Source organism: Drosophila albomicans, chromosome 3 (assembly GCF_009650485.2).
Source record: "Drosophila albomicans strain 15112-1751.03 chromosome 3, ASM965048v2, whole genome shotgun sequence".
In the NCBI taxonomy this organism is placed as follows: domain Eukaryota; kingdom Metazoa; phylum Arthropoda; class Insecta; order Diptera; family Drosophilidae; genus Drosophila; species Drosophila albomicans.
Window position 1 is genome coordinate 48813924 of NC_047629.2, and position 22283 is coordinate 48836206.

General features: G+C 40.6%; 1 protein-coding gene across 4 annotated transcripts in view; it reads right to left on the bottom strand.

Moving 5' to 3' along the window:
* Positions 1 to 22283, bottom strand: part of LOC117572637 (uro-adherence factor A) — a 73695-nt gene that overhangs the window by 22170 nt on the left and 29242 nt on the right. The window contains exons 4-8 of one of the 4 annotated variants that reach the window (XM_052003443.1): positions 15547 to 17489; positions 13429 to 13975; positions 12486 to 13364; positions 11595 to 11996; positions 11268 to 11498 (exon numbers count right to left, since the gene is read on the bottom strand). In XM_052003443.1, the coding sequence (XP_051859403.1) occupies positions 11268 to 11498; positions 11595 to 11996; positions 12486 to 13364; positions 13429 to 13975; positions 15547 to 17489 (4002 nt within the window). Of the gene's footprint in view, positions 1 to 8116; positions 9080 to 11267; positions 11499 to 11594; positions 13368 to 13428; positions 13976 to 15546; positions 17490 to 22283 lie in introns of those variants that run through there. The other 3 variants (XM_034255605.2, XM_052003444.1, XM_034255604.2) reach the window with 3 other exon arrangements.

A 22283-nucleotide genomic window follows, 5' to 3' on the forward strand; every position in this document is an offset into this window, starting at 1 on the left:
AGAATCGAGTTTTTGGGGTCTTTGGTCTCGTCTCGACGCTTGAGGGAACTGGAGCATTTGATTGACATCTACTAAAGAGAGATAAGTAGAGTCCAGGGGCGGCTTTTGAGAGCACACACATACACACACACACACACACATACAGAGTGGAGGTTACACCGAGCACATGTACTATTTCCATTTAATTACCACAGGGAACAGCAACAACTATCTCTGAGCTAAGCTGATTGCGAATGTTAAGGTCAAGCGCGGCGAGCTGCGGAGCTGGACTGGAGAGTTGAATGTTTATGTAATGGGCGTAAAGCGATAAGGAAACGACCAACTATACTAAATATATATATTTCAGTATGAATTGTAGATTTTTGTGTGTGGCATAGTTTATGTGTTGTTGCCACCTCGCAACAGCCGCAAGTGCATTCACCTGCCGCAATTTATCTAAACAGAAAAAGGTTTTTCTTTCTTGCTTCTTCTTTTTTTTTTTTTTTTGGGCCATCAAATTCAAAATAGATGAAGTTGGCTTACGAAATACACACACACAAGAGTAATGAACTGTCGAGGCAACAAGTTTTTTTTTTGGATAATATATTACGCATGCGTAAGAAGAAACTGTCCGCCTGTATGTGCCTCCTCCTCCTCTCGTACCTCCTCTTCCACCTCCTCTAATTCCCTCCTTACTACTCTAGGTGCATGTCTCAGATACAAATTTGTAGATAACACAAACAGAAAGAAGAATGAGACAAGACAGAGCGCAGTCTAGGCGTGTCTAGTCCCTGACTTTGTCTTCCTCCTCTATGATAAATAAACTTATACACACACAGACAGCAGCAACAGTTTCGGAGTTTCGTAGTTTCCATGTTTTCATGTTGAGCAACATGTTTTGGGCTGACTGAAGTCAGCAACAGCAACAGAAAAGAACAGAATCAGAAGTGCAGCCGCATTTGTTTATAGAGTCAGTTCGAGGCAGACATCTCACTCAGGAGAAAGGCAAAGGCAAAGGAAAGGCAAGGAAAGACACGCGACATTTACATGACTCACATTTGTTTACCTCACAGATCACAAGATGCCAGCAAGATGTGTGAGATTTCGCTTTGACATTGCCACCGAGAATGATTTATGTTTGTGTTTGAAAAGGAATGCAAACCGGTTCCATATCGAAAGCATTTACATGCTGAGATCTCAATTGATTTAAGAATGGAATTTAAAGCGGCAACAAAACAATTAGTTCACAATTTAAATACAAAGAACAAAAGCTGACAATGATTTGGTCTAAAAATGCATAACTTCGCTGGAAAGGAATGCAAAGCGAAAAGAAACAATTAGTTAAGCAATGAAATGTGAAATGCATCAAATGCAGAGTAGTGTGAATTAACGCATCGAGAGTCAACAAAACTACAACGAAATAGGTAAGAAAGTTACAGCTGAGTGTGCTCGACTGTGAGATATCTGCTAACCAATTTTAATGAAAACAAAACAATAAGAAGGCCGTAAAATATTCTGAAAATATAACAAATTCTACATTGATTCCAAATATAGAATTTGGTATAGATAAGCTTATTTGCAAAATGTTTATACATAAATATTTTAAATGCTATAGTAATACCAAATATAGCATATTTATACTTAAATGTACGAAATGCTACATTAATACCAAATATAGCACTTGGTATGTTAAGTACATTTTGTAGTATATTTATACTTAAATATATCAAATAATATATTAATAACAAATATAGCATTTGGTAGAGTTAGGTATATTCGCAGTATATTTATAGAGTATATTTTACGGACTTCTATATACTACTGCAGACAAAATTTATCAAAAAATTCTGAAATATATAAAAATACTACTCCATACTCAATATACCATAAAGTATATTTCAGATAGATATGGATGAGCATTATACCAAATGCTATATTGATATTTCGAGATTTTACTATAGGTAAAAAATTTTAAAAAAATAAATAAATATGCTATGTTTAGTATATTTGTTTTTTATATACTACATACAAAATATACCATAAAGTATATCAAAGTCAGACATAGATGAGCTTTGCTATATTGTCTCGTTTATACTATGTGGGAGCGGAGATGGCATATGTTGCCTGTTACAGCAGGGTCTTCTACTCTATGGTTAACGAGTTTAATCACTTAGCATTTCGATTCGAACTGTTTTAAATGAAAAGGGCAAACAGCCGTTTCACAACGATATGTGAATGTGTCGAAACTTCCTCCCACTCGGAAAGTGCAAGGGAAGCTTGCTCCAAAGTCTCGAATGAATCACTGAAAATAATGCAGCGACTCAGCGATTTCCCCTTGAGATGGTCAACGGCATCAGCGTCTTTGGCTCATCAGCAGCTGGCAACGGGGCAGCAAAAACACGGAAATTTTTCAAAAAGAAAAATCAAAATGCAATCGCAGTGTTGCAGTTGCCACTTGCGAGTTGAAGACGGAATCGGAATTGGAATCGCGCGAGTTGAAAGCGAAAGTGCCTGGGGGCATGTTCGTGGCTGTGTTAATTAGCTATAAAAAGCTGATTAGTGTGATTCAAAAAGAAAATGCCGTTTTTACCATAATATGATGAACGTATATAAAAGATCTCTAAATAGTTTGCTTGGCTTTGGGCTTCTGGTTTTTATTATAAAAGAAGAAAAGAGACAAATCGATCATTATTTATGTGGCAAACAGGAATCTGACAAACTCACGTCTCACTTAATTACTTAATAGCTGCAGCATGTCGACGACGACGAGAACAGCTTGTTGTCAGTTTGAAAGGAGAAACAGAACACAAACACAAACAGAAATAGACTTTCAAGATTTCTTGCAAAGAATCTGAAAAGTTGTTAATCATGTCTTAATAGATATTTAAGCAAATTACTTTTAAGTGAATGCAAAATACGGAAAAGAAAGATCAAGTCAATCAAAAGACTTGTCATGATTATCAGAGATTCGAATTACAGTCAGCAAATCACTCGAGACAAGAAGAAGAAGAAGAAGACCGTAGAGAGGTATGCAGAGAAGTGAAGTGAGATAAAGAATAAACAAGAAATGCGACGCCGCCACATACAATAATTGATCTGGAAAACCAGTTGCATGCCGCATTTCCAATGAACAAAAAAAAAAAAAGAAAAAAAAGAAGCGAAAACTTTTGCTGATGAAGCTATTAAAATTGTGTTATTCAGCGTTTTGTGTGAGAATTATTTTCAAGGATTTCCCCCCACCACCACTCGAAATAATTGTATAATTAAATGTTTAGCTACAAACAAAAAAACACAGAAATAAAAGTAAAACAAAAACTAGTTTAAAGCACATTTTGTGTCTTTTGTTTAACTTTCGGTTGCTGTCGACGGTAAATGTCATCATTTTTGTCTATTACGACGACGAGTTTGGGGAAGCTAAAGTTGTTTGTTGAATTTTCATTTCCGTTTAATTTCGCAAACAGCACAAAAACTAATTATGGCCCAAAAAACATCGAAACTTTTTGTGAGCCCGGCAGCTGATGCTCGGGTTTTGGCTCGCTGACTGACTGACTGAGTAAAATTGATGGTTTCGTGTGGGTTTCAATGATCAGTTGACATAAAGTTATAATGAGCAAATATTGTCATCATCGCGGTGCGAACGTTGAGTTCTGAGTTCTCGAGATTAATGACAGAGAAGCAAGAAAAAGACTTTTGCCGTTAGGTAGCAAGGTAATTAACTACAAACACACACAGCGTAAATTCTTGAGTGTGTGTTTGTGTGTGTGTGTGTGTGGTTCTATCTCCATTAACCCAAATATTTCGAGTATATCCCGAGCTTCATACCCATTCACACTCATTAGGAATGCATCAAGACGTCAAAAGTAGAACTTTGCTCTGCCATGCAACATGCAACACACCGCATTCCGTACTCTGCACTCCACTCCACTGACAGCTGTCAGTTTTTAAAGCCCAGTCCAGAGTTTTAGTCAAAAAATAGAAGCTGAAGTGCACAAAACTTTCCTCTGCATCATCCATAAGAAATGCTCAATTGTGACAAGTTTTTCCAAGTGGCAGCCAGCGAAGCGAGCCATAAACTTTTGCTTGAGTTGCTTCCCCCCCAAAATAACAAAATTTCCTCACTCTGTCTGTCTGTCTGTTTGCATTTCTTATTTAGGCGCATTCAGAACTTTTGAACTTTGAACTGAAGATGTTTTTTTTTCGTTTGTTTGAAATGCAACTGCAACGGCAACTGCAACTGCATTCTGCTCTCTTTCTCTGTGTGTTTGGAAATGGAAATGAAAACATTTAGCTTGAGCAACGCATGGCCAACAGATGTGGCGATTGCTTTACAACAACTTTCCCTCTTTCTCCCCGGAAACAATGTTTAATCCAAACTGGTAAAAAAAAGTCTTAATAAAAGCACACAACTGTTTAACCTTTCGATATGACACAGATTTACACTTTGATTACAATAAATGCTCGATTTTCACAGCGGCAAAGAAAGCGTCAGTGATGCGAAAAACACATTAAAAAATTGACGAACAAAAAAATCGATTTGATGCGATTTGATTGCTTAGCAATCACAAACACATTCTCGATGCAATGACGCATGCAACATTCGCTTTCGCATACCAAAGAAATACTTTAATATACCAAATATACCGATAATTAATGAATTTTCATTCATTCAATATACAAAAATACTTAAAAATGTCATATGATATATAACATGAATATGTATATGGTATATCTATATACTACTACATACCAAGCATATCATCTTAACAGATCGGTTGAAGTTGATCAAGAATATATACTTTATGGAAGCGTTAAAATATACAAAAGAAATATTGGTATAGTATACTAAATATACCGATATACTAAAATAGCAAATTTTGATACGATTTGATTGCTTAGCAATCGCCAACAGATTCTCAATGCAATGAGGCATGCAATATTATCGTTATATATACCGATATACTAAAATACCAAATTAAATATTGGTATATTGATACAATTTAATTGCCTAGCAATTGCCAACAGATTCTTAATGCAATGAGGTATGCAATATTATCGTTAAAACATACCAAAAAAGTACTTCAATATATCAAATATACCGATATACTAAAATACCTAATTAAATATTTGGTATATTAATACTATTTGATTGCCTAGCAATCGCCGACACATTCTGAATGCAATGAGGCATGCAATATTATCGTTAAAATTTACCAGAGAAATACTTAAATATACCAAATATACCGATATACTGAAATACCAAATGAAATATTTGGTATATTGATACGATTTGATTGCTTAGCAATAGCCAACAGATTCTCAATGTAATGAGGCAAGCAACATTATCGTTAAAATAAACCAAACAAATACTGCAATACACCAAATATACGTATATACTAATATATCAATGAAATATTGATATATTGATACGATTTGATTGCCTAGCAAACACATTTTCAATGAGGCATGCAACAGTGCTAAAAGCAGCTATCAAGCTGTCTATTTATAACTTTTATTTGTTAGACAGACATTCTTGCATTTTGGGCCCCCAATTGAATTGCGTTGTTAGCCAAGGAAAGTCAACGCCTCGCACGCAACTGTCTTGGGCTATCAGCTAATTTAGCAATAAGCGCAATAACTGCAATTAACGACATAAGCAGAGAGTCGGACTCACAGTCTGCCAACACATAGTTAGACAGGTTTCTCTCGAATCTCTCGATTACATGTGGTAAGAGCACGCCATAATATCATTGGAAGTAACAAGAAAATTACATATGACACACGCATTAAGTATACACAGAGACAGTTGGTGTCTAGGGTAGATACTTTGAATCAGAGATGCTGGCAACACAGGAAGCACTGATTAGGGGCCAGATTGAACAGAGCCAGACAATTATTATTTGCTACGTAACCACGGCACAGAGCTCATAGACCTCGACTATGGAAATTATGTAGTTGCCCCTGTTGGAAGTGTGTTTTGCATATTTGCAAAGAAAGTGACAATGCGTGCCACAAACCACATAAGAAAAAAAAGAGACTCTCTCGACTGTGAAACCCTTTTTCTGTGGCGTCGCCCTTATCACGCACAAAGCCCAAAGCAATTAGAAATTCTTATGCGTGTGTGTGTGTTGATAACGTTGTGGAATTTCAGTTTCGTAACCAACGCTCAATATCATTTCTGTTGTCTGTTTGTTGTCTGTCAGATACACACAACCGAAAAAGTATCTTTCTCGTTGCTCTCTTACCACCGAGTCACGTATAAAATCAAAAAATACTGATAAGTCCAGCTGGGGCAGTCGAAGTTTGCCACTGTCATCGACGCTTCTGTGGAATATGAGTAAAGGGGTCATCGAAAAATCAAATATTCTGTGCGACTCTGATTGAAGAAATACTTCAGCATTGTTGGCCTGATTACGTTTGCAGGTAAGTTTCATATACAAATTAATCAGGTTTAAGTGGAGTGGCAAGTGTAGAATTTAATTTTGTCAGAGTGACAAGGCAACTGCCAACTATCGAACTACTTACTTACTTACTTACTTATGCTACTCTGACTTATGTAATGTTTAGTTTTGAACTATTTATGTATGTAGGAATGTCGTTAAGATTGCCATTTAAGTCCTACGTTATTGCGTAAGTTTTGCGCAGAAAGTAAAAGTTTTGTTAGCGCCTGCAACTAATTACGTGCGGGGCAAAAAGTAACCAACGAGATGGTGAAGAGAGAAAAACGTTGACAAGATGCTGCTGCAGTTGGTCCAACAGGCGACTGACTTGTTGCCGTTGACAGACTTTGGCCATAAATGGCAGTGATGTAGTCTTGTACTGGTTACCGAAAACAGTTATTACAGCTTACAGCTTTTCTTTGTCTCTAGATACCAAGGTCCCTCCTAACTGTTTTTGTGTTTTAACGAGTTACACAATCAGCTGCATTGTTGCATTAATCATAATCTCAATCTGCAGTTAGATTACAAGATAATCCATACTTAACTAATTTTGAATGTATCTTAAGTGTGTGTTTTGATTTCGTTGATTAAAACTCAGATAAATGAACGCAAGATTGTTGGAATTCCGTGCAAGTTATTTTGAAGATTTGCAGCTGGCGCTACACATAAATCTACAACAAAAACACTCATAAGCAGCATTTGAAATGTCGTCGACGTCGTGACGATGTTGCCCCGACCGAAATGACAAAAATAAAACAGGGAGAAAATGTCGCATGCATATCTAAAAATATATGTATATAGAGTGCGTACAGGGTGCGGATAAGAAGAGTACGCAGCATTCTCAACTCTCCGAGCTGAATCTCAGACGAAGGAAATAAAATAAATGAGCGAATTTTAATAAAAACCCACATACGAGTTTTGCTTTTTTTTGGTGCTGATTTACGACATTGCCTGGAACTGACAAGTGGAGAGCATTGGGTTTTGCTTGTTTTTGTTTTGAAGGGCAACAAATCAATGTCTCGTCTAAAATGGCAAACACAAAAATAAAGGAAAAAAACAAATCGACAATAATAAATGAGAAGCACTCTGAAGGACTGAGAGCTGAAAGCAAAGGAGCAGGAGGCAAACGTGGGCGCAATATATAAAAGCGCGGTCAAGGCACATTGAACCGCCCATGCGAACCACACGAACACACACACAGCGAGGACATCAAATAAAGAACCTGTTGAGGAGGTCACAAAGTCAACGCGTAATTATTCACAGTCGATTAAATCGATAAACAAACAGAAGACAACAGCAGGTTGGACCTAGCAACAGAAGACCAAACATCGAATGCCAAAAAAAAAAAAAGTTTTGTTGAACTGCCCTCGAACTGAGGAAGATACCAAATATAAGAACAAAGGGAGAATGACAGAAGAAGATCAAACGCAGGGGAGATTATCAATGGTGTGTAAAATTGGTAACATTTGTGGTGAAGTAGACCAAAAACACACAAAAGCCAAGAGGGCAAAAACAGTAGGAAATTATTAATGGCTTAACAGGTGCAAACAAACTTGTTGTAAATATGTATATTATATGCATATTTAGTATGTAAAATGTTTAATCAATAACGTTGATTTATTTATAGCCAACTGTTATCTAAGAGCATTTGGAAAGTTTTCTAGCGAGAGCTTTCAAACATTACGACAATGTTAACTTACATCTGTGCAGATGGCGCTGCAGTTGTCGCTGTTGTTGCTTCAGCTTCGGTTTCGGCTTCTGTTGCTGTTGGGCTTGTTGCTTTTGGGGTTGTTGGTGTTGTTGTTGTTGGCGTTGGTGTTGTTGCTGCTGCTGCAGTCATTGTCAACGTTACATTATCGTCCGGACACAATGTGGTTGTGGTTGTGGTAGTGATTGTTGTTACGTTTTCGTCGCTGGGATTCAAATACCATTTGGTCTGTGAGACAATCTCTTTGGTTCCGTTGTTGTTGCTGCTATTTCGAGATGGCGTCGTCGTCGTTGTTGTTGTTGTTTCAGTTCGTCCTTCTGCATTCGTTGGCCTTAATTGCACTGCGCCGCTGGCAGCATTCTCCTTTTCCGCCTCCTCTTCCTCCTCTTCGTTTGTCGTTACGCTATCAAAATCATTTGCCGAAGCACGTCCACTATCCGCACCCCCGCCTCCGCCACCGCTTCCACCAACGATAGTTAGACCACCCACGATAGTCGCATCGTTGGCATTCGCATTCGTATTCGTGTTATCGTTATCCTTCACGCCCAAAATGCACACGACGTGGAATTCATCGGCTGCTGTCGCCGCTGCTGCTGCTGCTGTTGGTTGGGACACACTTATTGTTGTTGTAGACATTTTCAGTGCTGTTGCAGCAAACAAAATTAAATGTATTGTTGTTGTTGCTGTTGGATATGTTATTGATTTTGGCTTAATGCCTTGTGAAATTCATTTAATTGCGCTTTTCTCGCTTCTTTGTTTATAACACACATCTGTACATTCTTTTTTGGCAAAATGCCGCGAAGCAAACACAGCGCAACACTCACACTATCACACTTCAGTACACTCACACACAGGCAAGCACACACCTTCGCCCACGCACGGGTATTCAAGAGGGAACACCAATTATTTTGTTGTTTTTCTTATTTTTTTGGGCTAACCGGCTAGACTGCACTTGATTTGAATAAGATTAATTGACACCGATTTCGTCTTGCAAATATGTTGCTTTTAAAATATGCTTTTCATGTACATATGGATATGCAGGTGTGTAAAAGAACTACCAAGTTTTATACAATATGTATTCGTTAAAATTTTCGATATTCACAGAAGTTTTTTTTTTAACACAGGCACATTAAAAATTTTTAAATTGACTTTTTTTAATTCACGCGCAAACCGACGCGTCGCTTGTTCTTCGTCGACAAAACAACAACAAATGTTAAGTGTGAGTTATCGGAGAGCGATACTTTTTACTGTCGCAACAATCATACTCAAAATGGCAATGCTAAACTCAAAGTGGTCATGTTAACGCGCTGTTAGCGTAAGCCCAGCGCAATCGGGCATGCAACAGACACATGTTATCGAAACACACAAAAAACCCAGAAGCGACGGTTGCTAATTCAAATCCTATTGGAAGTTTGTTTATTCGGTGGCAATGAAACAAATTGAATATATTTAAAAATTATAAATATGTATGTCGAGAGACTGTTGCTGCTGGTTGGAGGCTGTGTATTGCATTGTGGTCATGCGCAGTGCAAATAATGCGCGGCCGGGTGCATTTTGGGCGCAGCATAAAAGTATGCTACCAATTTATGTATGCTTGGGTGAGGGCAGTTCGGAAAACAATGGCAATTTGGTGTGGGACAATAAGGGGGAGTGCGAGACACAGTGGGTGATGAGGGTCAATGGAGCAGCAATTGAGGCCTTACACATAACAAATTTGGGGGGGTTTCCATGATAACTGATGATACGTTCGGCAGATTGATATGGCATATTTATTTAGAGATTCGGTGCAAATAAATTCGTTTTTGGGTAATTGTCAATTTGCCATAAAAACCACAAACACGTACAACGCTCAACTCTTGTTTAACTAACCCACTAACTGAGTGTTCCGATAACAAATAAACGAGACGAGAAAAGATGTTGGCTGCAGCACAAAAAAGTTTTCCAGTTTCCGCTTTATATGGTCTTTTTTACTACTGACTTAAGAACAAAAGAGGGTCATCATTTATTTATGGCTGTCTCTTGCAGTGTCTCTTTTCAGTCTGTGCGTATGAATGGCAGTAATAAGGAAAAATGCCCGAGGTGTTTTGTGAGCATACCTTTCTTGGAACATGTCCGCTTTTTAAAGTGCAGTTGAGAACTAGAGTGGGTCAGTGAACTTGGCTAAGCCAGCGGAGAGTCGAGACAACTTTTGACCTTTAATTTGAACGTCTTACTCGCTGTAAGCGCTTTGGGCCTGCTGAAGTAAGTTGTTTCTCATCACTTATTTTGTATTTTTTTTTTCGTAATCACCATGCTGCGTGTTGGGGTCAAGTGCGCTGAGTGTGTTACGACAAATATAATTCAATGGATATTATTGATTAGACGTCAAAGGACGGTGACACTAATGTCGAATGCCAGCAGCTGGGCGACGTCCATTCGACAGGTTGTCCGTAATATTACAATACTCCACGGGCGGCTAACGATTAAGTGACAGTCATTTTAAATGCCTCAATACCTTTTGACAAGGGTGCTGGCATCCGGAGCCACCACAGCTTGGCGCGAGGTCCAATGCTCAGTTGCTCTTCCTACATATTGACGTATAGCCTTTAAGTCCATCAGACAGCTGTGTGCGAGGGCTTCCACTTTCCACTCACACACACATACAGCTGGCAACTAAAAATGAAATTGCATTGGCCTCGGCTCAAAACAGAGCTGGGACAACCAACAGTCGACGACAGTCTGTCAAGTGATGGGGAAAAAATTGTTGCCGTCTTTTAGGAGTTCGCTGCGCATTGTTTCATACATTTTTTAATAACACCGCCCGCTGCCCGCGTCGTTGTTGTCTTTGTTGTTGGCATTGCGACACTTTGAGCCAGCCTTGAGCAGCACATTTAACGACTATCTTATAGTCCGCATAAATCTTTTAATGCACTGCATTCCAAAAACACAAAAAAAAAACTATATAAAGAAAACTTTCTTTTTTCCCCTAAAACTTTTCGGGGGCTTTAAAAGGCAGCTGGCAGCGCACAAAAAAAAAGAAAAAATGTCGAGCATAAACTGAGCAATTTTTAGGACTCTGCTTAAAGTCAACTTTTGGGCACAATGTTGTATGTACATATAGTTTGGTTGAAATGTTTTTTGGGGCTGGGGAATATTACACTTACCCCACAACTGTTTGGGTCGTTAGCAGCTGCTCACTTGCCATTGTTCCTGCTGCTGCTGTCGGACTTCTTTCGGGCAGTGAATGGCTGCGCTGTCGTTGCTGTTGCCGCTTCCGGTTGTCGCCATTGCTGTTTGCCTCTGTCAATATGGCGGCGAGGTCCCGTTTATTGCCACTTGCCGCCGGCTGTTGGCACTGTTGATTTGTTGGCTCGCTTGTCGTCTTGTTTTCCCCGCTATCGCAACGAAATACGTAACAAATTTCACATAAATAAATGGAGTATTTATCGCATATCCTTTTTGCAGCTCCTGCTGCTCGGTAGTCAACTTACCTGTTGGAAATTTCCGCCAGATCGCAATCTCCTAAGAGCACCAGCGAACTGGCTGCCAAAGGAATGACACGTGGCCTGATGACGGCCGTTGGCTGACGACGATCCTTGCCAGCTGCTGCCATTGGGGGCACGCTATCACACAATAAAGTCCATTGCGGTGTCGAGCATTTGCTGGCTGTAGTTGTTGTTGTTGTTGTTGCTGGTGTCGTGGCTGTTGCCTCACACATGTCCAATTTAATGACATTCACATTTACGGCCACTGTGGAGACGTACTGCTGTTGCTGCGTCTGCAAACTTTGTTGCACGGCCGGGGAGGATGCGGAATGTTGCAAGTTGTTGCTGCAAGAGGCGCAGCGTGGCCAATAGTCGCAGGAGTTCAGACTCTCCCGGCATTTCTTTGGACTGCAAAAAGTGGTGGATTGAATAGAGTGTTTTTTTTTTGCCTAGTTGCGTGTGGAAGGCGAAGGGGTGGAGCAGGTTGGAGGATTACCCAAGATGCCAGGTGCGTGGTGTGCAGGTGTGTTAGTTGTGTGGAGGATTATCCTTGTGAATTGCACTAGTTGATCCATTTAGTGGTTAGTATTAACAATAATACGAGTAGAGTAATGTTAGTTTAAGTTTTTTTTTTTTTTTGTTGAAGGTAAGCAGTCTTTTTTTACGAAAAACAACACAAGGGAGCTTGCTATTCCTCTCTCTCTCTCTCTCTGGTCACAGGTTAGTATAGTTGCTCGTCTTAGATTAGCATTTAGAATTTACGTTGTGATAGATGCGACCTACAGTCGAGGCCTTGGTGCGTTTCAAATTGTGGTTAACAGAGTTAGAGTTATCGTTATCGTTAGAGTTACAATTACAGCTACAGTTATCGTTATCGTTTCGCCTTGTGTTTAGTACCTGCTGCCGCGAGATGGCGCTGTTTGCCTGTACATGTGCTCCTCACGCGAACTCGAACGCTGCGGCTTCAGCACCGTTGTGGGATGCTCATAGATCCGCGTCTCGTTGCTCATAAAGTTCAGTTCGCTGTTGCCACCCGAGTTGATCGTCTCACGATTGCGCAGCTGCACGGGCAATTCGTAGTCGCTGTCCCCACGGCGGAAATTCATGATCGGAGACTTGCGCAACATGTCGTAAGTCAATTCGTGATCACACAATCGGGTGCCATAGCTTTGGGGGCTGCTCGTGCGACGCGACGGCAAATGCAGATTGTTCGAAGATGAGCCCGAGGATTGCGGCGAACGTGTTGTGTTCCGCTCATGGCCACCAACCGGGGAATTCGATTGCCTCAAACGTCCCGAAGAAGTGCTTGCCTCGTTGCCAGGCTGCAAGAAGCGTCCTCCACCTCCACCATTATTGTTGAGCAGCGCCTCGCGATAATCCTCGTCGAAGGAGCGACTCTTGTCAAAGTCTAGACGCAGATTTTGATTGCTGCCGCTGTCGCCCCCGCTGCCGCTCGTGTGTGCCCCTCGAGCTGTTGCTGCACTGCCTCCACCAACAGCATTACTTCCACCGCCGCCTCCTCGATTGTAGTTGTTGTAGTCAAAGTCAAATGAGCACGCCTTGTCCACATCGCTTTGCCGCAAGCGTGTCGATTGCCCATTGGAGCTGGGCAGCATTTTGCTGCCGCGCATTGAGCTGCTGAAGTGGCCAGCATTCGACTGTTGATAATGCACGCCAGAATGCTGTTGTTGCTGCTGCTGCTGCGGGGAGGCACCTCCCACGCATACCACCGATTTGTGGCCGCGATTCGGCGAACGTTCGCTCAGTTGAAGGGATCTGCTATGAGGCACACATTGGCTTATTAAACAAACCAGCGAAGCTTTGCTCCAGCTGCACTTACCTGGACCGTCGTATCAAATGCTCCTGCTCCGCCTGCTGTTGTTGTTGCTGCTGTTGCTGCTTGGATGCACTGCGTCCCACGGCACGACGATAACTATTTCCTCCAGTTGGAACCGAAGCTGTGACAACCGCTGTGCTGGGACTTCCGTTCAAGGGTTCATGGGATTCGCCGCCACTGTAACTGGAACTAGACGAACTCCTCGATATGGTTGGCGGTGTCTTGTCCTCGTGTCGCTGTCTCCGTTCCAGTGTATTGCTCCGTGAACTCGAATTCTGACGCGAACTCATCAGCGACACCTGCGAACCCTTCTTGCGTCGCTCCTCCGGCGTCAGAGAACGTGATTCAGGAGTCAGCGAGCGTTGTTTGCGCAAACTGCTCGACGAACTATGCGAATCGTTGCGGTCGGGTGTGAGGGAGCGTTGACGTTGAGTTTTAAACGGTGAGATGCTCACGCTGCCTGCGGACACATTGGGGAATTGATAGTTGGTTGCCGAGAGGAACTCCGTGGAGCTGCCGTCCTCGTTGTCCAGTTCGTCGTTAGAGAGATCTGTCGAAAGTTGGAATTTATTTGGTAAAAATAATTGCATTTTTAGTATATTGTATTTTCTTTCGACCAAATCTTGAATTTATACTTTAGTTCTTAAATCTTATCAAGATATTCCTAGAAAAATTCCCACTTCAAAAGAAAGCTTTTCAGTGGTAATAAACCTCTGGAGGTTCTTTGAGTATATTTTAAACTGTCTTCTCTCAGTTTTTCCTGGAATATTTTCAAGCATTAAAGGTAGTCTTTTGACATTAATCTAATACTGTTATATGTAAGTTGAAATAAATAAGGAAGTTGTGTCTGGAGCGATATCGTCACGTTTTGGCATCAATTTTGCAGCGGAACTTATGAAATTTTGCCCAAATGTTATCATGGGTTGGGTACACTCACACATACACACACTTAAACACACACCAATACGCAGCAAATCGAATCAGTCCGTCGGTCCGTCAGGGTGAATTACAAAATTTCCTTTCATCCACAGTCATTCAACTATGAGAATGACAAGGACGTTGAAACAAACGACAGGATGCCACGGCTGTGGATCAATGACTCTGTCAGAGTATCTCTGTGTGTGTGTGTGTGCGTCTCTATCTATGGGAGTGTGTATGTGTGTGACCCTTGAAAGCTCAACTTCTGTCACTGATTCAATGAATTTTGACATAGCAATTCGTTGTGAAAGTGAAGCGAAGCGATTGAGGCGATTACTTCAAAATATTCCCCGACTATCGACAAGTCTCAACTCGACTTGAGTCTTGGCAAGCGGAAAGATACGACGAGGACAAACAATGTCAGCTGGAGGAGCTTTTTTATGCCCGGTAACCCTTTGGCCAAAAGAGGTATACTAATGCAGTAAAGTGATTTTAACATGCAAAGGAAAGTTACTCAAGTAATTGATGTATTGGTGATGTATATTTATGATCAGCAACAATGGATGAGATTGTCAGTTAATCTGGCTAGCTGAATTGACTAACTATTTAAAAACTAACTAACTATTTCAGGATACCTATCAATTTGAGTTGCTGTATTTTAAGTTTAGGTATGATATAAGTAAATAATAAAATATTCAGAAACTTCGCACTGATGAATATCAAGTTAATTTCCAATCTTAATCAAATTAGAAAACTACAGTCGAGTGTGCTCGACCATGAGATACTCGCAACCCATTTTCAATAAAACCATATTCTAAAAATATAATAAAAATATACCATTGGATCAGTTTGGTAAATTGATATAGTACAAGATTCAATATAGTACTAAAATATACCGGATGGTATATTGATATAGTACAACATTCAAAATAGTACTAAAACATACCGGATTGTCAGGCAAAGCATCTAAGACTCGTAAGTAAGCGTTCTTCCCTTAAATAACTTTTCTTAGATAACTTCTCTCCCTCTTAAATAACTTCTACAATTTCTATTTGATCGCAACCAAACTATAATAATATGCATTGATGTCAGGGATTCTTAATAAATGATACAGTTTCCTTAAAATTTGTTTTAGCAAGTATTTCCTAGTCTCTCTCTTATGAAGCTTTCCCAACCGTATTTATTTGGCTGCCCCAAACTTACCTGAACGCGCACCGCTGTCGCACGAGTTGAGCCGGTTGTTGATGGTCGTATCGAGGCTGCGGAAGCGCGACATGCCGAGGGCAACGGGCAGGGGAGCGGCAGCAGCTGTGCCACCGTTGTTGCCCAGGCGACTGAATTGCGATTTCCGCGAACGTCCAATCACATTGTGACTCTTCGAACGCTCAAAGGTGCGATCGTGTCGCGATCGTGGCGAATACTTGGCCAAATTGGCGACACTTGCGACGCTGTAGGCGGGCGGCGCCTCCTTCACCGATGCATTCAGATAGGCTGTGGTCTGTGGCTGCAGATACTTTGGTGAATTGTCGCGACTGCGCAACGAACGATTGCTGCCAGCTGGAGCAGCAATTGATCCGCCTCCTATTCCCCCGCCACCTGCTGGAGGTGCTGTGCCGCTGCCCTCGCGTTTGGTCAAGTAGTTCGGTGAGTTGCCGGTCAGAGTGCTAAAGTTGAGCGAACGTTCGCGTTGCACAGCGAGCGAAGGCATCACCGATGGACGCTCTGAGAGATTGCCATCGAAACTCCTCGAAAAAGTCTCCACATAGCTGTTGCTGGCCGCCGGACGTCGCGTGTCGTACTCAAAGCTGCGAGAGAAGACCATGCCCTGGGGCTTGTGGGGCAATTGTTGTTGTATCGGTTGATGATGCTGTGGCTGTTGCTGTGGCGGTGGTTGCAACACGCGTGGCTGTTGCAGCAACGTATGCGATTGCCGGGTCACTTTACGTCGCTCAGGATGTCTTGGGGGTCGACTGCTGTTGCTGCTGTTGTCCTGGAAAGCGGGCGGAGGCGACAGTATGGGCGTTATGGGTGGCGGCGATTCCAGATCGTTGGGACTCTTAACGGGCAAAAACCCGGGACGCTCATTCAATATGCTCGCCAGCTGCGGATCGAGAATTCGATAGCCAGGACGTAGCGCAGGATCACGCGATGACATGCCACTCAATCGAGCCTCATTGCGTTGAATGAGCTCTTCCACCTTCGAACCCACAAACTTGGGTTCACGTTCGCACAAGCTGGCAGGCTGATGGACAAATGCTTGACGTCCGAGCTCCTGACGACGCAGCTGCTCCATTTGCATGGCCCGAATGGCGCTGCGTGAATCGCCGCCATTCTGATGGGCATAGTTGAGGCGGCGACTCTTGTTCTCATTGTTCAGTTTGGTGCTCACCTGAACCCAGCCGGATTTGTTCAAGAAGATCTCCTCCTTGTTGCCCGCCGGCGAGGTGGCTTTGCGCATTGCCCCCGGCATGCCGTAGAAGTGCTCACCAAACAGATAGGTGGGCACATCGGAGGGCGTTGAGTGCGGTGCCCCAGCTCCGGTTGCATTTCCAGCCCCATTACCACCCATGTGGTAGAGCATTCTGCGTGCCTCCAGCTTCTCGTTGAAGTTGCGCGTCGATGCCTCAAGACTTTCGCGTCGCTTGGCAACGTATTGCTGGAAAGCCGAAAGATGTTGCTGCTGCTGTTGTTGCTGCTGTTGCTGCTGCTGCTGTTGATTTATGTGGTTGTCGTTTAATAGCTCTGCTTTGACAGTATCCTGCAACATATCACGCTGCTGCTGCTGTTGCTGCCTTGACTTGCTGCGATGTGGCTGCGCTTGAGCTGCGCCTGATTTATCCACGCCACCATCGGCAGCATGTTCCCCACTGTTGTTGTTCTCCAAGCGATGCTTTGACGGACTGGCCCGAGATCGAGTGCGACGACGCTTCGGTGGCAACGCTGGCAGTGGCAAAGTGCTCAGATCGAGCTTATCAAGCGTCGAGGAGGAGAGCTCGTCGTTCTGCGATTCTCGAGTCACTGAATCGCGTGTCAGATGACTATCGTCCGATTGTGCCTCACTCGAGTCGAGGCAGGAGTAGTCTGGTCTCACAATAGTAGTTGTAGTTGTAGTTGTAGTTGTAATCGTAGTCAGTGTAGGCGCCTCACTGCAATAAGAGCACAAAACTTGTCAGTTGTTAATTACCTTTAAATATTTAAACTACAAAATGCAGTTGAACAATTTGTGCGACAGTTCAATGGCCGACAACATAGAACATAGTTCTGCACTTTCTGCCTAGTTGGCAAAGTGTGAAGGCATGTTGCTGTATGTTGCGAGAGAGTGCTTGACAGGGAATTGGCTTCAAGTGTGAAAACCCTGCAGGAACTCACAAAGGGAGCGATGAGGGGGAGGACACAGGGAGTGTGCACATGACAGCGCATACAATGTAGCCTAAATGGTTATTCAAAAAGTGCAGCTAATACAGCATAGAGAACTAAAGGGAGACTCGCTGTTTAGTTACTCATTGAATAACAGCAGTGGGAATTACACAATTAGAAGGGGTTAATCAACCCTACTCATTTCCTTTACAGGGTATAACTGCATAGATTGCACATCATGCACAATCTGGCGTATGCGCAATGTGTGTAACTTTTTAAGCCTATTTGTTGAGCATTTAATACCTTTCAGCTGCGGCCAACATTTTTACAATACAGAATGAAATACACACTCCCACACACACACATAAAAGAGAACTCACAATCTACAACATGACAGTTAAATTCTATGGCACAATCGCAACTTAAAGTAGACCAAAAAGAGTCATGACCTCGCGATTGGAAACACAACCAAAATCAACCAGTTACCGGTTTTTCAGTTACAAGTTAACCATTAACCATTCGAGCACATCTAAAACATCTAAACAGCTCACATCTCAGGCATCGCTGAGGCATTTTGCGCTCTGTCAGGTGCTAAATAATTGAGAGGGATCTCTGTTTTGCTGTGTGTGTGGGTGTCCATTAGCTATGCGGGCAATGATGATGTTGCTCATCGTTTACAACATTTTGTCTCTTTTGTGGCTGCTGGCAAATATTATGATGTAAAGAAAACATATTTTGAATATGCAAGCACAGCAACAACAACAGCGACCAAAACAACTGACAATGAGAAAATACTATGATTAATTTCTGTGGAAAAACCAACTTGGCTCTGAAATGTCAATGACATTGTCACAACCCACAATCAGACATACTACGCACACATATTTATGAGTGTGTATGTGTATGTGTGTGAGTGTATAGACAGCAACTCAACCACTTCAGCACAACGAAATGTTACAGTCACGTGCATAAATATGCATACTCTATATATAACATACATATATTCGACTCACTGTCTTGTTCACCAAAAGGCAATTCTTGGAAAATTAATTAATTAAAGATGATATCTTTAGCTTTGGCTTTTGTCTGTCTTTGATGAAAATTACGAATGAAAGGTGTTTCGTCATAATTGGCCATTTGTTACCTTGTTTGCATTAAATAAATTGCAATTTTATTTAAGAATTTACATTTTAAATTTGATATTTGCCTTGATGAGTGAACTTTCAACGCATACCTCAAACGGTAAGAGCTAGAAGGCTGAAATTTGCAAGTAAGATAGATGGGAATACTGCTTCTAAAACTATATGAATATATTAAAAGTTTAAAATGCTAATTATCTTTATTTATGATATGGCTCTATTTTCGAAGAGAAAGTTAAATTAGCATGTAAGAGAATGATGAATGAAAAGTAGAATTATTATTGCTCTGCTAAAACAGTAAGAGCTGGGAGGCTGTACTTTTGTTAGCTATAGTTTTTAAAACTTTTTAATGAAATTGTAATATATAGAGCATACCTTTATTATTTTTTTTATATAATTTTTCATTAAATTGATTATATATTGTTATTTCTTTAAGAGTTTAAAAATGCAATACATAAAGTTCTGACTGCTCAACTGAACTATCTACGCTAAGGGCAAATACTAAGAGCTAAGAGCCTATATAAGATATTATACAGCTCTTAACATATTAAACATTTGTTATGCCTTTACAGTGAGGTTCGCTATTTATGAATATTTCTCTAATAAGAACAACATAAGAATGTATTTAAAATAACTAAATAAAATTTTATGGCATTTAATACAAGTAAGTATTTAAAATATTTGATAGCTTTAAGTTGTCAGCCAATAAATAAAAGTATTTATAAAATATTTAAGAGCTTAAAGTTGTCTGGCAATAAATATAAATAGTGCCACGTGTGCCTAAACTTTCGACACGCACTGTGAGCCGCACGTTTTAGCCTTTTTTAGTTGCGGACAAAAAAAAATGAAAACGCAGAGAAGAGCAGTCAACAAATGCTGAATGAAGAGGCTGCTGTGATAGAGAGGGGGGCGTGGCATGGCATGGCGTGGTGAGTTAGGTAACATGGCGCAGACAACATTTTGCCGGCTGGCAGCAGTTATTCCTCAGAAGTAAGAATTGCAGATGTGCCACACCCACCTCCTGTACCCGTACCCGCCCCCAAATGCGTGGGCTCTGCAGCGTATGAGCATTCAGCGAAATTCGCTGAAGTGTAAAGCTTGGCTGGCGAAGAGGTAAAACGACCAGACAGAGAAGGGAGGAGGGTAGAGGGAAGAGGGAGGGAGAGAACGACTAAAGAAGCTGTAACTGAAGTTAGGCTGTTGGCCTGATGCTTCGCATTTTGATTCCTTTTCAACTCGCGCAACGAAAGTTGAATCAAGTTGGAAGGAAGAAATCCAAATGTGAAGCATAGAAGTTTTATTGTTCCAGTCGTGCGCTTTTGTGGTTACGAAGAATAAAAACTTTTTTTGATGTCTTGTTAATAAATGTATACAAAAGTAGATGGATCAAGTGGTTTTTATACACTCGCTGAGTGCCAGGCAATCAGCGCAGAGGGCGCTTCAAAAGAAGTACGATAAACGAGTCACCAAAAAACCAAAAACCAAGAAAAAAGTAAAACCGCCAACTATGGCTAAAGGAAATCATCATTTTGTGTTAACAGTGAGTGCCAAAAATATCTGAATGAATGAATGTATGTAGGTGCAACTGGTTTTCTCGATGGTCAGCAGTTGACAATGATAAAAATAATGTAATGCAAAGTGTGCGTGGTACACTTAAACTACATTTGCTTTATACAACTTCATTTGGTACTATATAATAGTGCTTAAGATTATTAAGAGTGTGTAGTGTGTTCGTATACATAACACCTACGGCCACTAATTGGATGTTGTTTGATTTCAACTCTCGGTTAGCAGTTGCTCTTGAGTTGACGCACGAGTTATTCGCCTTATTGGGTAGCTTGTTTTGTCAGTTGCTGTGGTGAAAATTCTTCAGCGGTGTCTAGTTTCCATTTTTGGACACCGCGACATTTGAACATATCTCTTTTTTTTGGCTTTTGGTTCTGACTACTCATCATAGATGTGGATTTAATGCCTTAAAGGTTTTTTGGCGGGCCAAACGAGTAATTAAGTGAGCTTTAATTATATGCATAATTATGCGCAAAGACTATTAATTAAAATCGCGTTTCGGATTGCACATTGCACCCGTGGTGCATTGGGGGAGTTAATCCGATTATGTTGTCATATTTAATTAGTTATTAAAACCCGCTTAAATGCATCGCAAGTTCAATGTGAAATTATGTAAAGGTGCTGCATAGAGAAAAATGAGCCACAAAAATCTTAGAACAAGAGTGAAAGTTGAAATTTCTTTCCAAATTGAATGTAAAATCTTGAAGAATGAATAGAATAAAAACATATAAGAAAGCTAAAGTCGAGTGTGCTCGAATAAAAGCAAAACAATGCGGTATTATTCTTCAAATATACCAAATAATATACCGCAAAAATACTAAAATTTACCGAAAGTCATATTTGGTATATAGTTAAAGTAATACATAATAATAATACCATTCTTCAAATATACCACAAAAATACAAAAATATATCAAAGCCATATTTGGTATATCGTTGAAGTAATACATAATTATAATACGATTCTTTAAATGTACTAAGTAATATACCGCAAAAATACAAAGATATATCAAAGACCATATTTGGTATATCGTTAAAGTACTACATAATTATAATACCATTCTTCAAATATACCAAAAAATATACCACAAAAATAAAAAAATATACCAAAGATCATATGTAGTATATCGTTGAAGTACTACATAATTATGATACCATTCATCAAATATACTAAATAATATACCACAAAAATACAAAGATATACCTAGGACCATATTTGGTATATCGTTGAAGTACTACACTCGAAGTATACCACTGAGGTCAAAATATGCCAATTGTCAGCCAAAGCAGCTATGTTAAGTCCCTATTGCAGTAGGCGTAATTTGCCATCCAGAAGTATTTCTTAAATACCTCCTACACAATGCAAACAATAAACAATATCAATTAACAAACACTCTAAAAATATAAAGGGAAAACAAAATGGAGTTTAGCTTACTTTTTTAACATTTTTGGTTGCTTGAATAAAGAACATATTCTAAAATTATTGTAAATTTGTTGACTCAAGATTGTTTCTTTATTTCCGTGCTTGAGTGTAGCGTGTACACTCTTGAATGTTATTATATGTTATTAAGTTTGTATTTGTTGCTTTTCCATCACACACATCGTCTGCCCTTCTCTCTTTGCTTATTTGATGTTCTGCAAGAGTGTGCGTGGGTGCTCTTATAATATAAATGTAATTTTGTTTAAGGCAAATAAATGCGCTTGAATGAGCTTTTGTTTTTCATTTTTATTTTGTATTTTGTATTTTGTGCGAGTCAGGACTGATGGTTGTTTCACAAAGTTTCAACATGTGGCACATACTCATACCGTATCGTATCGTCTCGTATGTGGCATTGTCTTTGCCGGCTCATTTTCTGTTCATGTCTCTCTTGCTGTGATG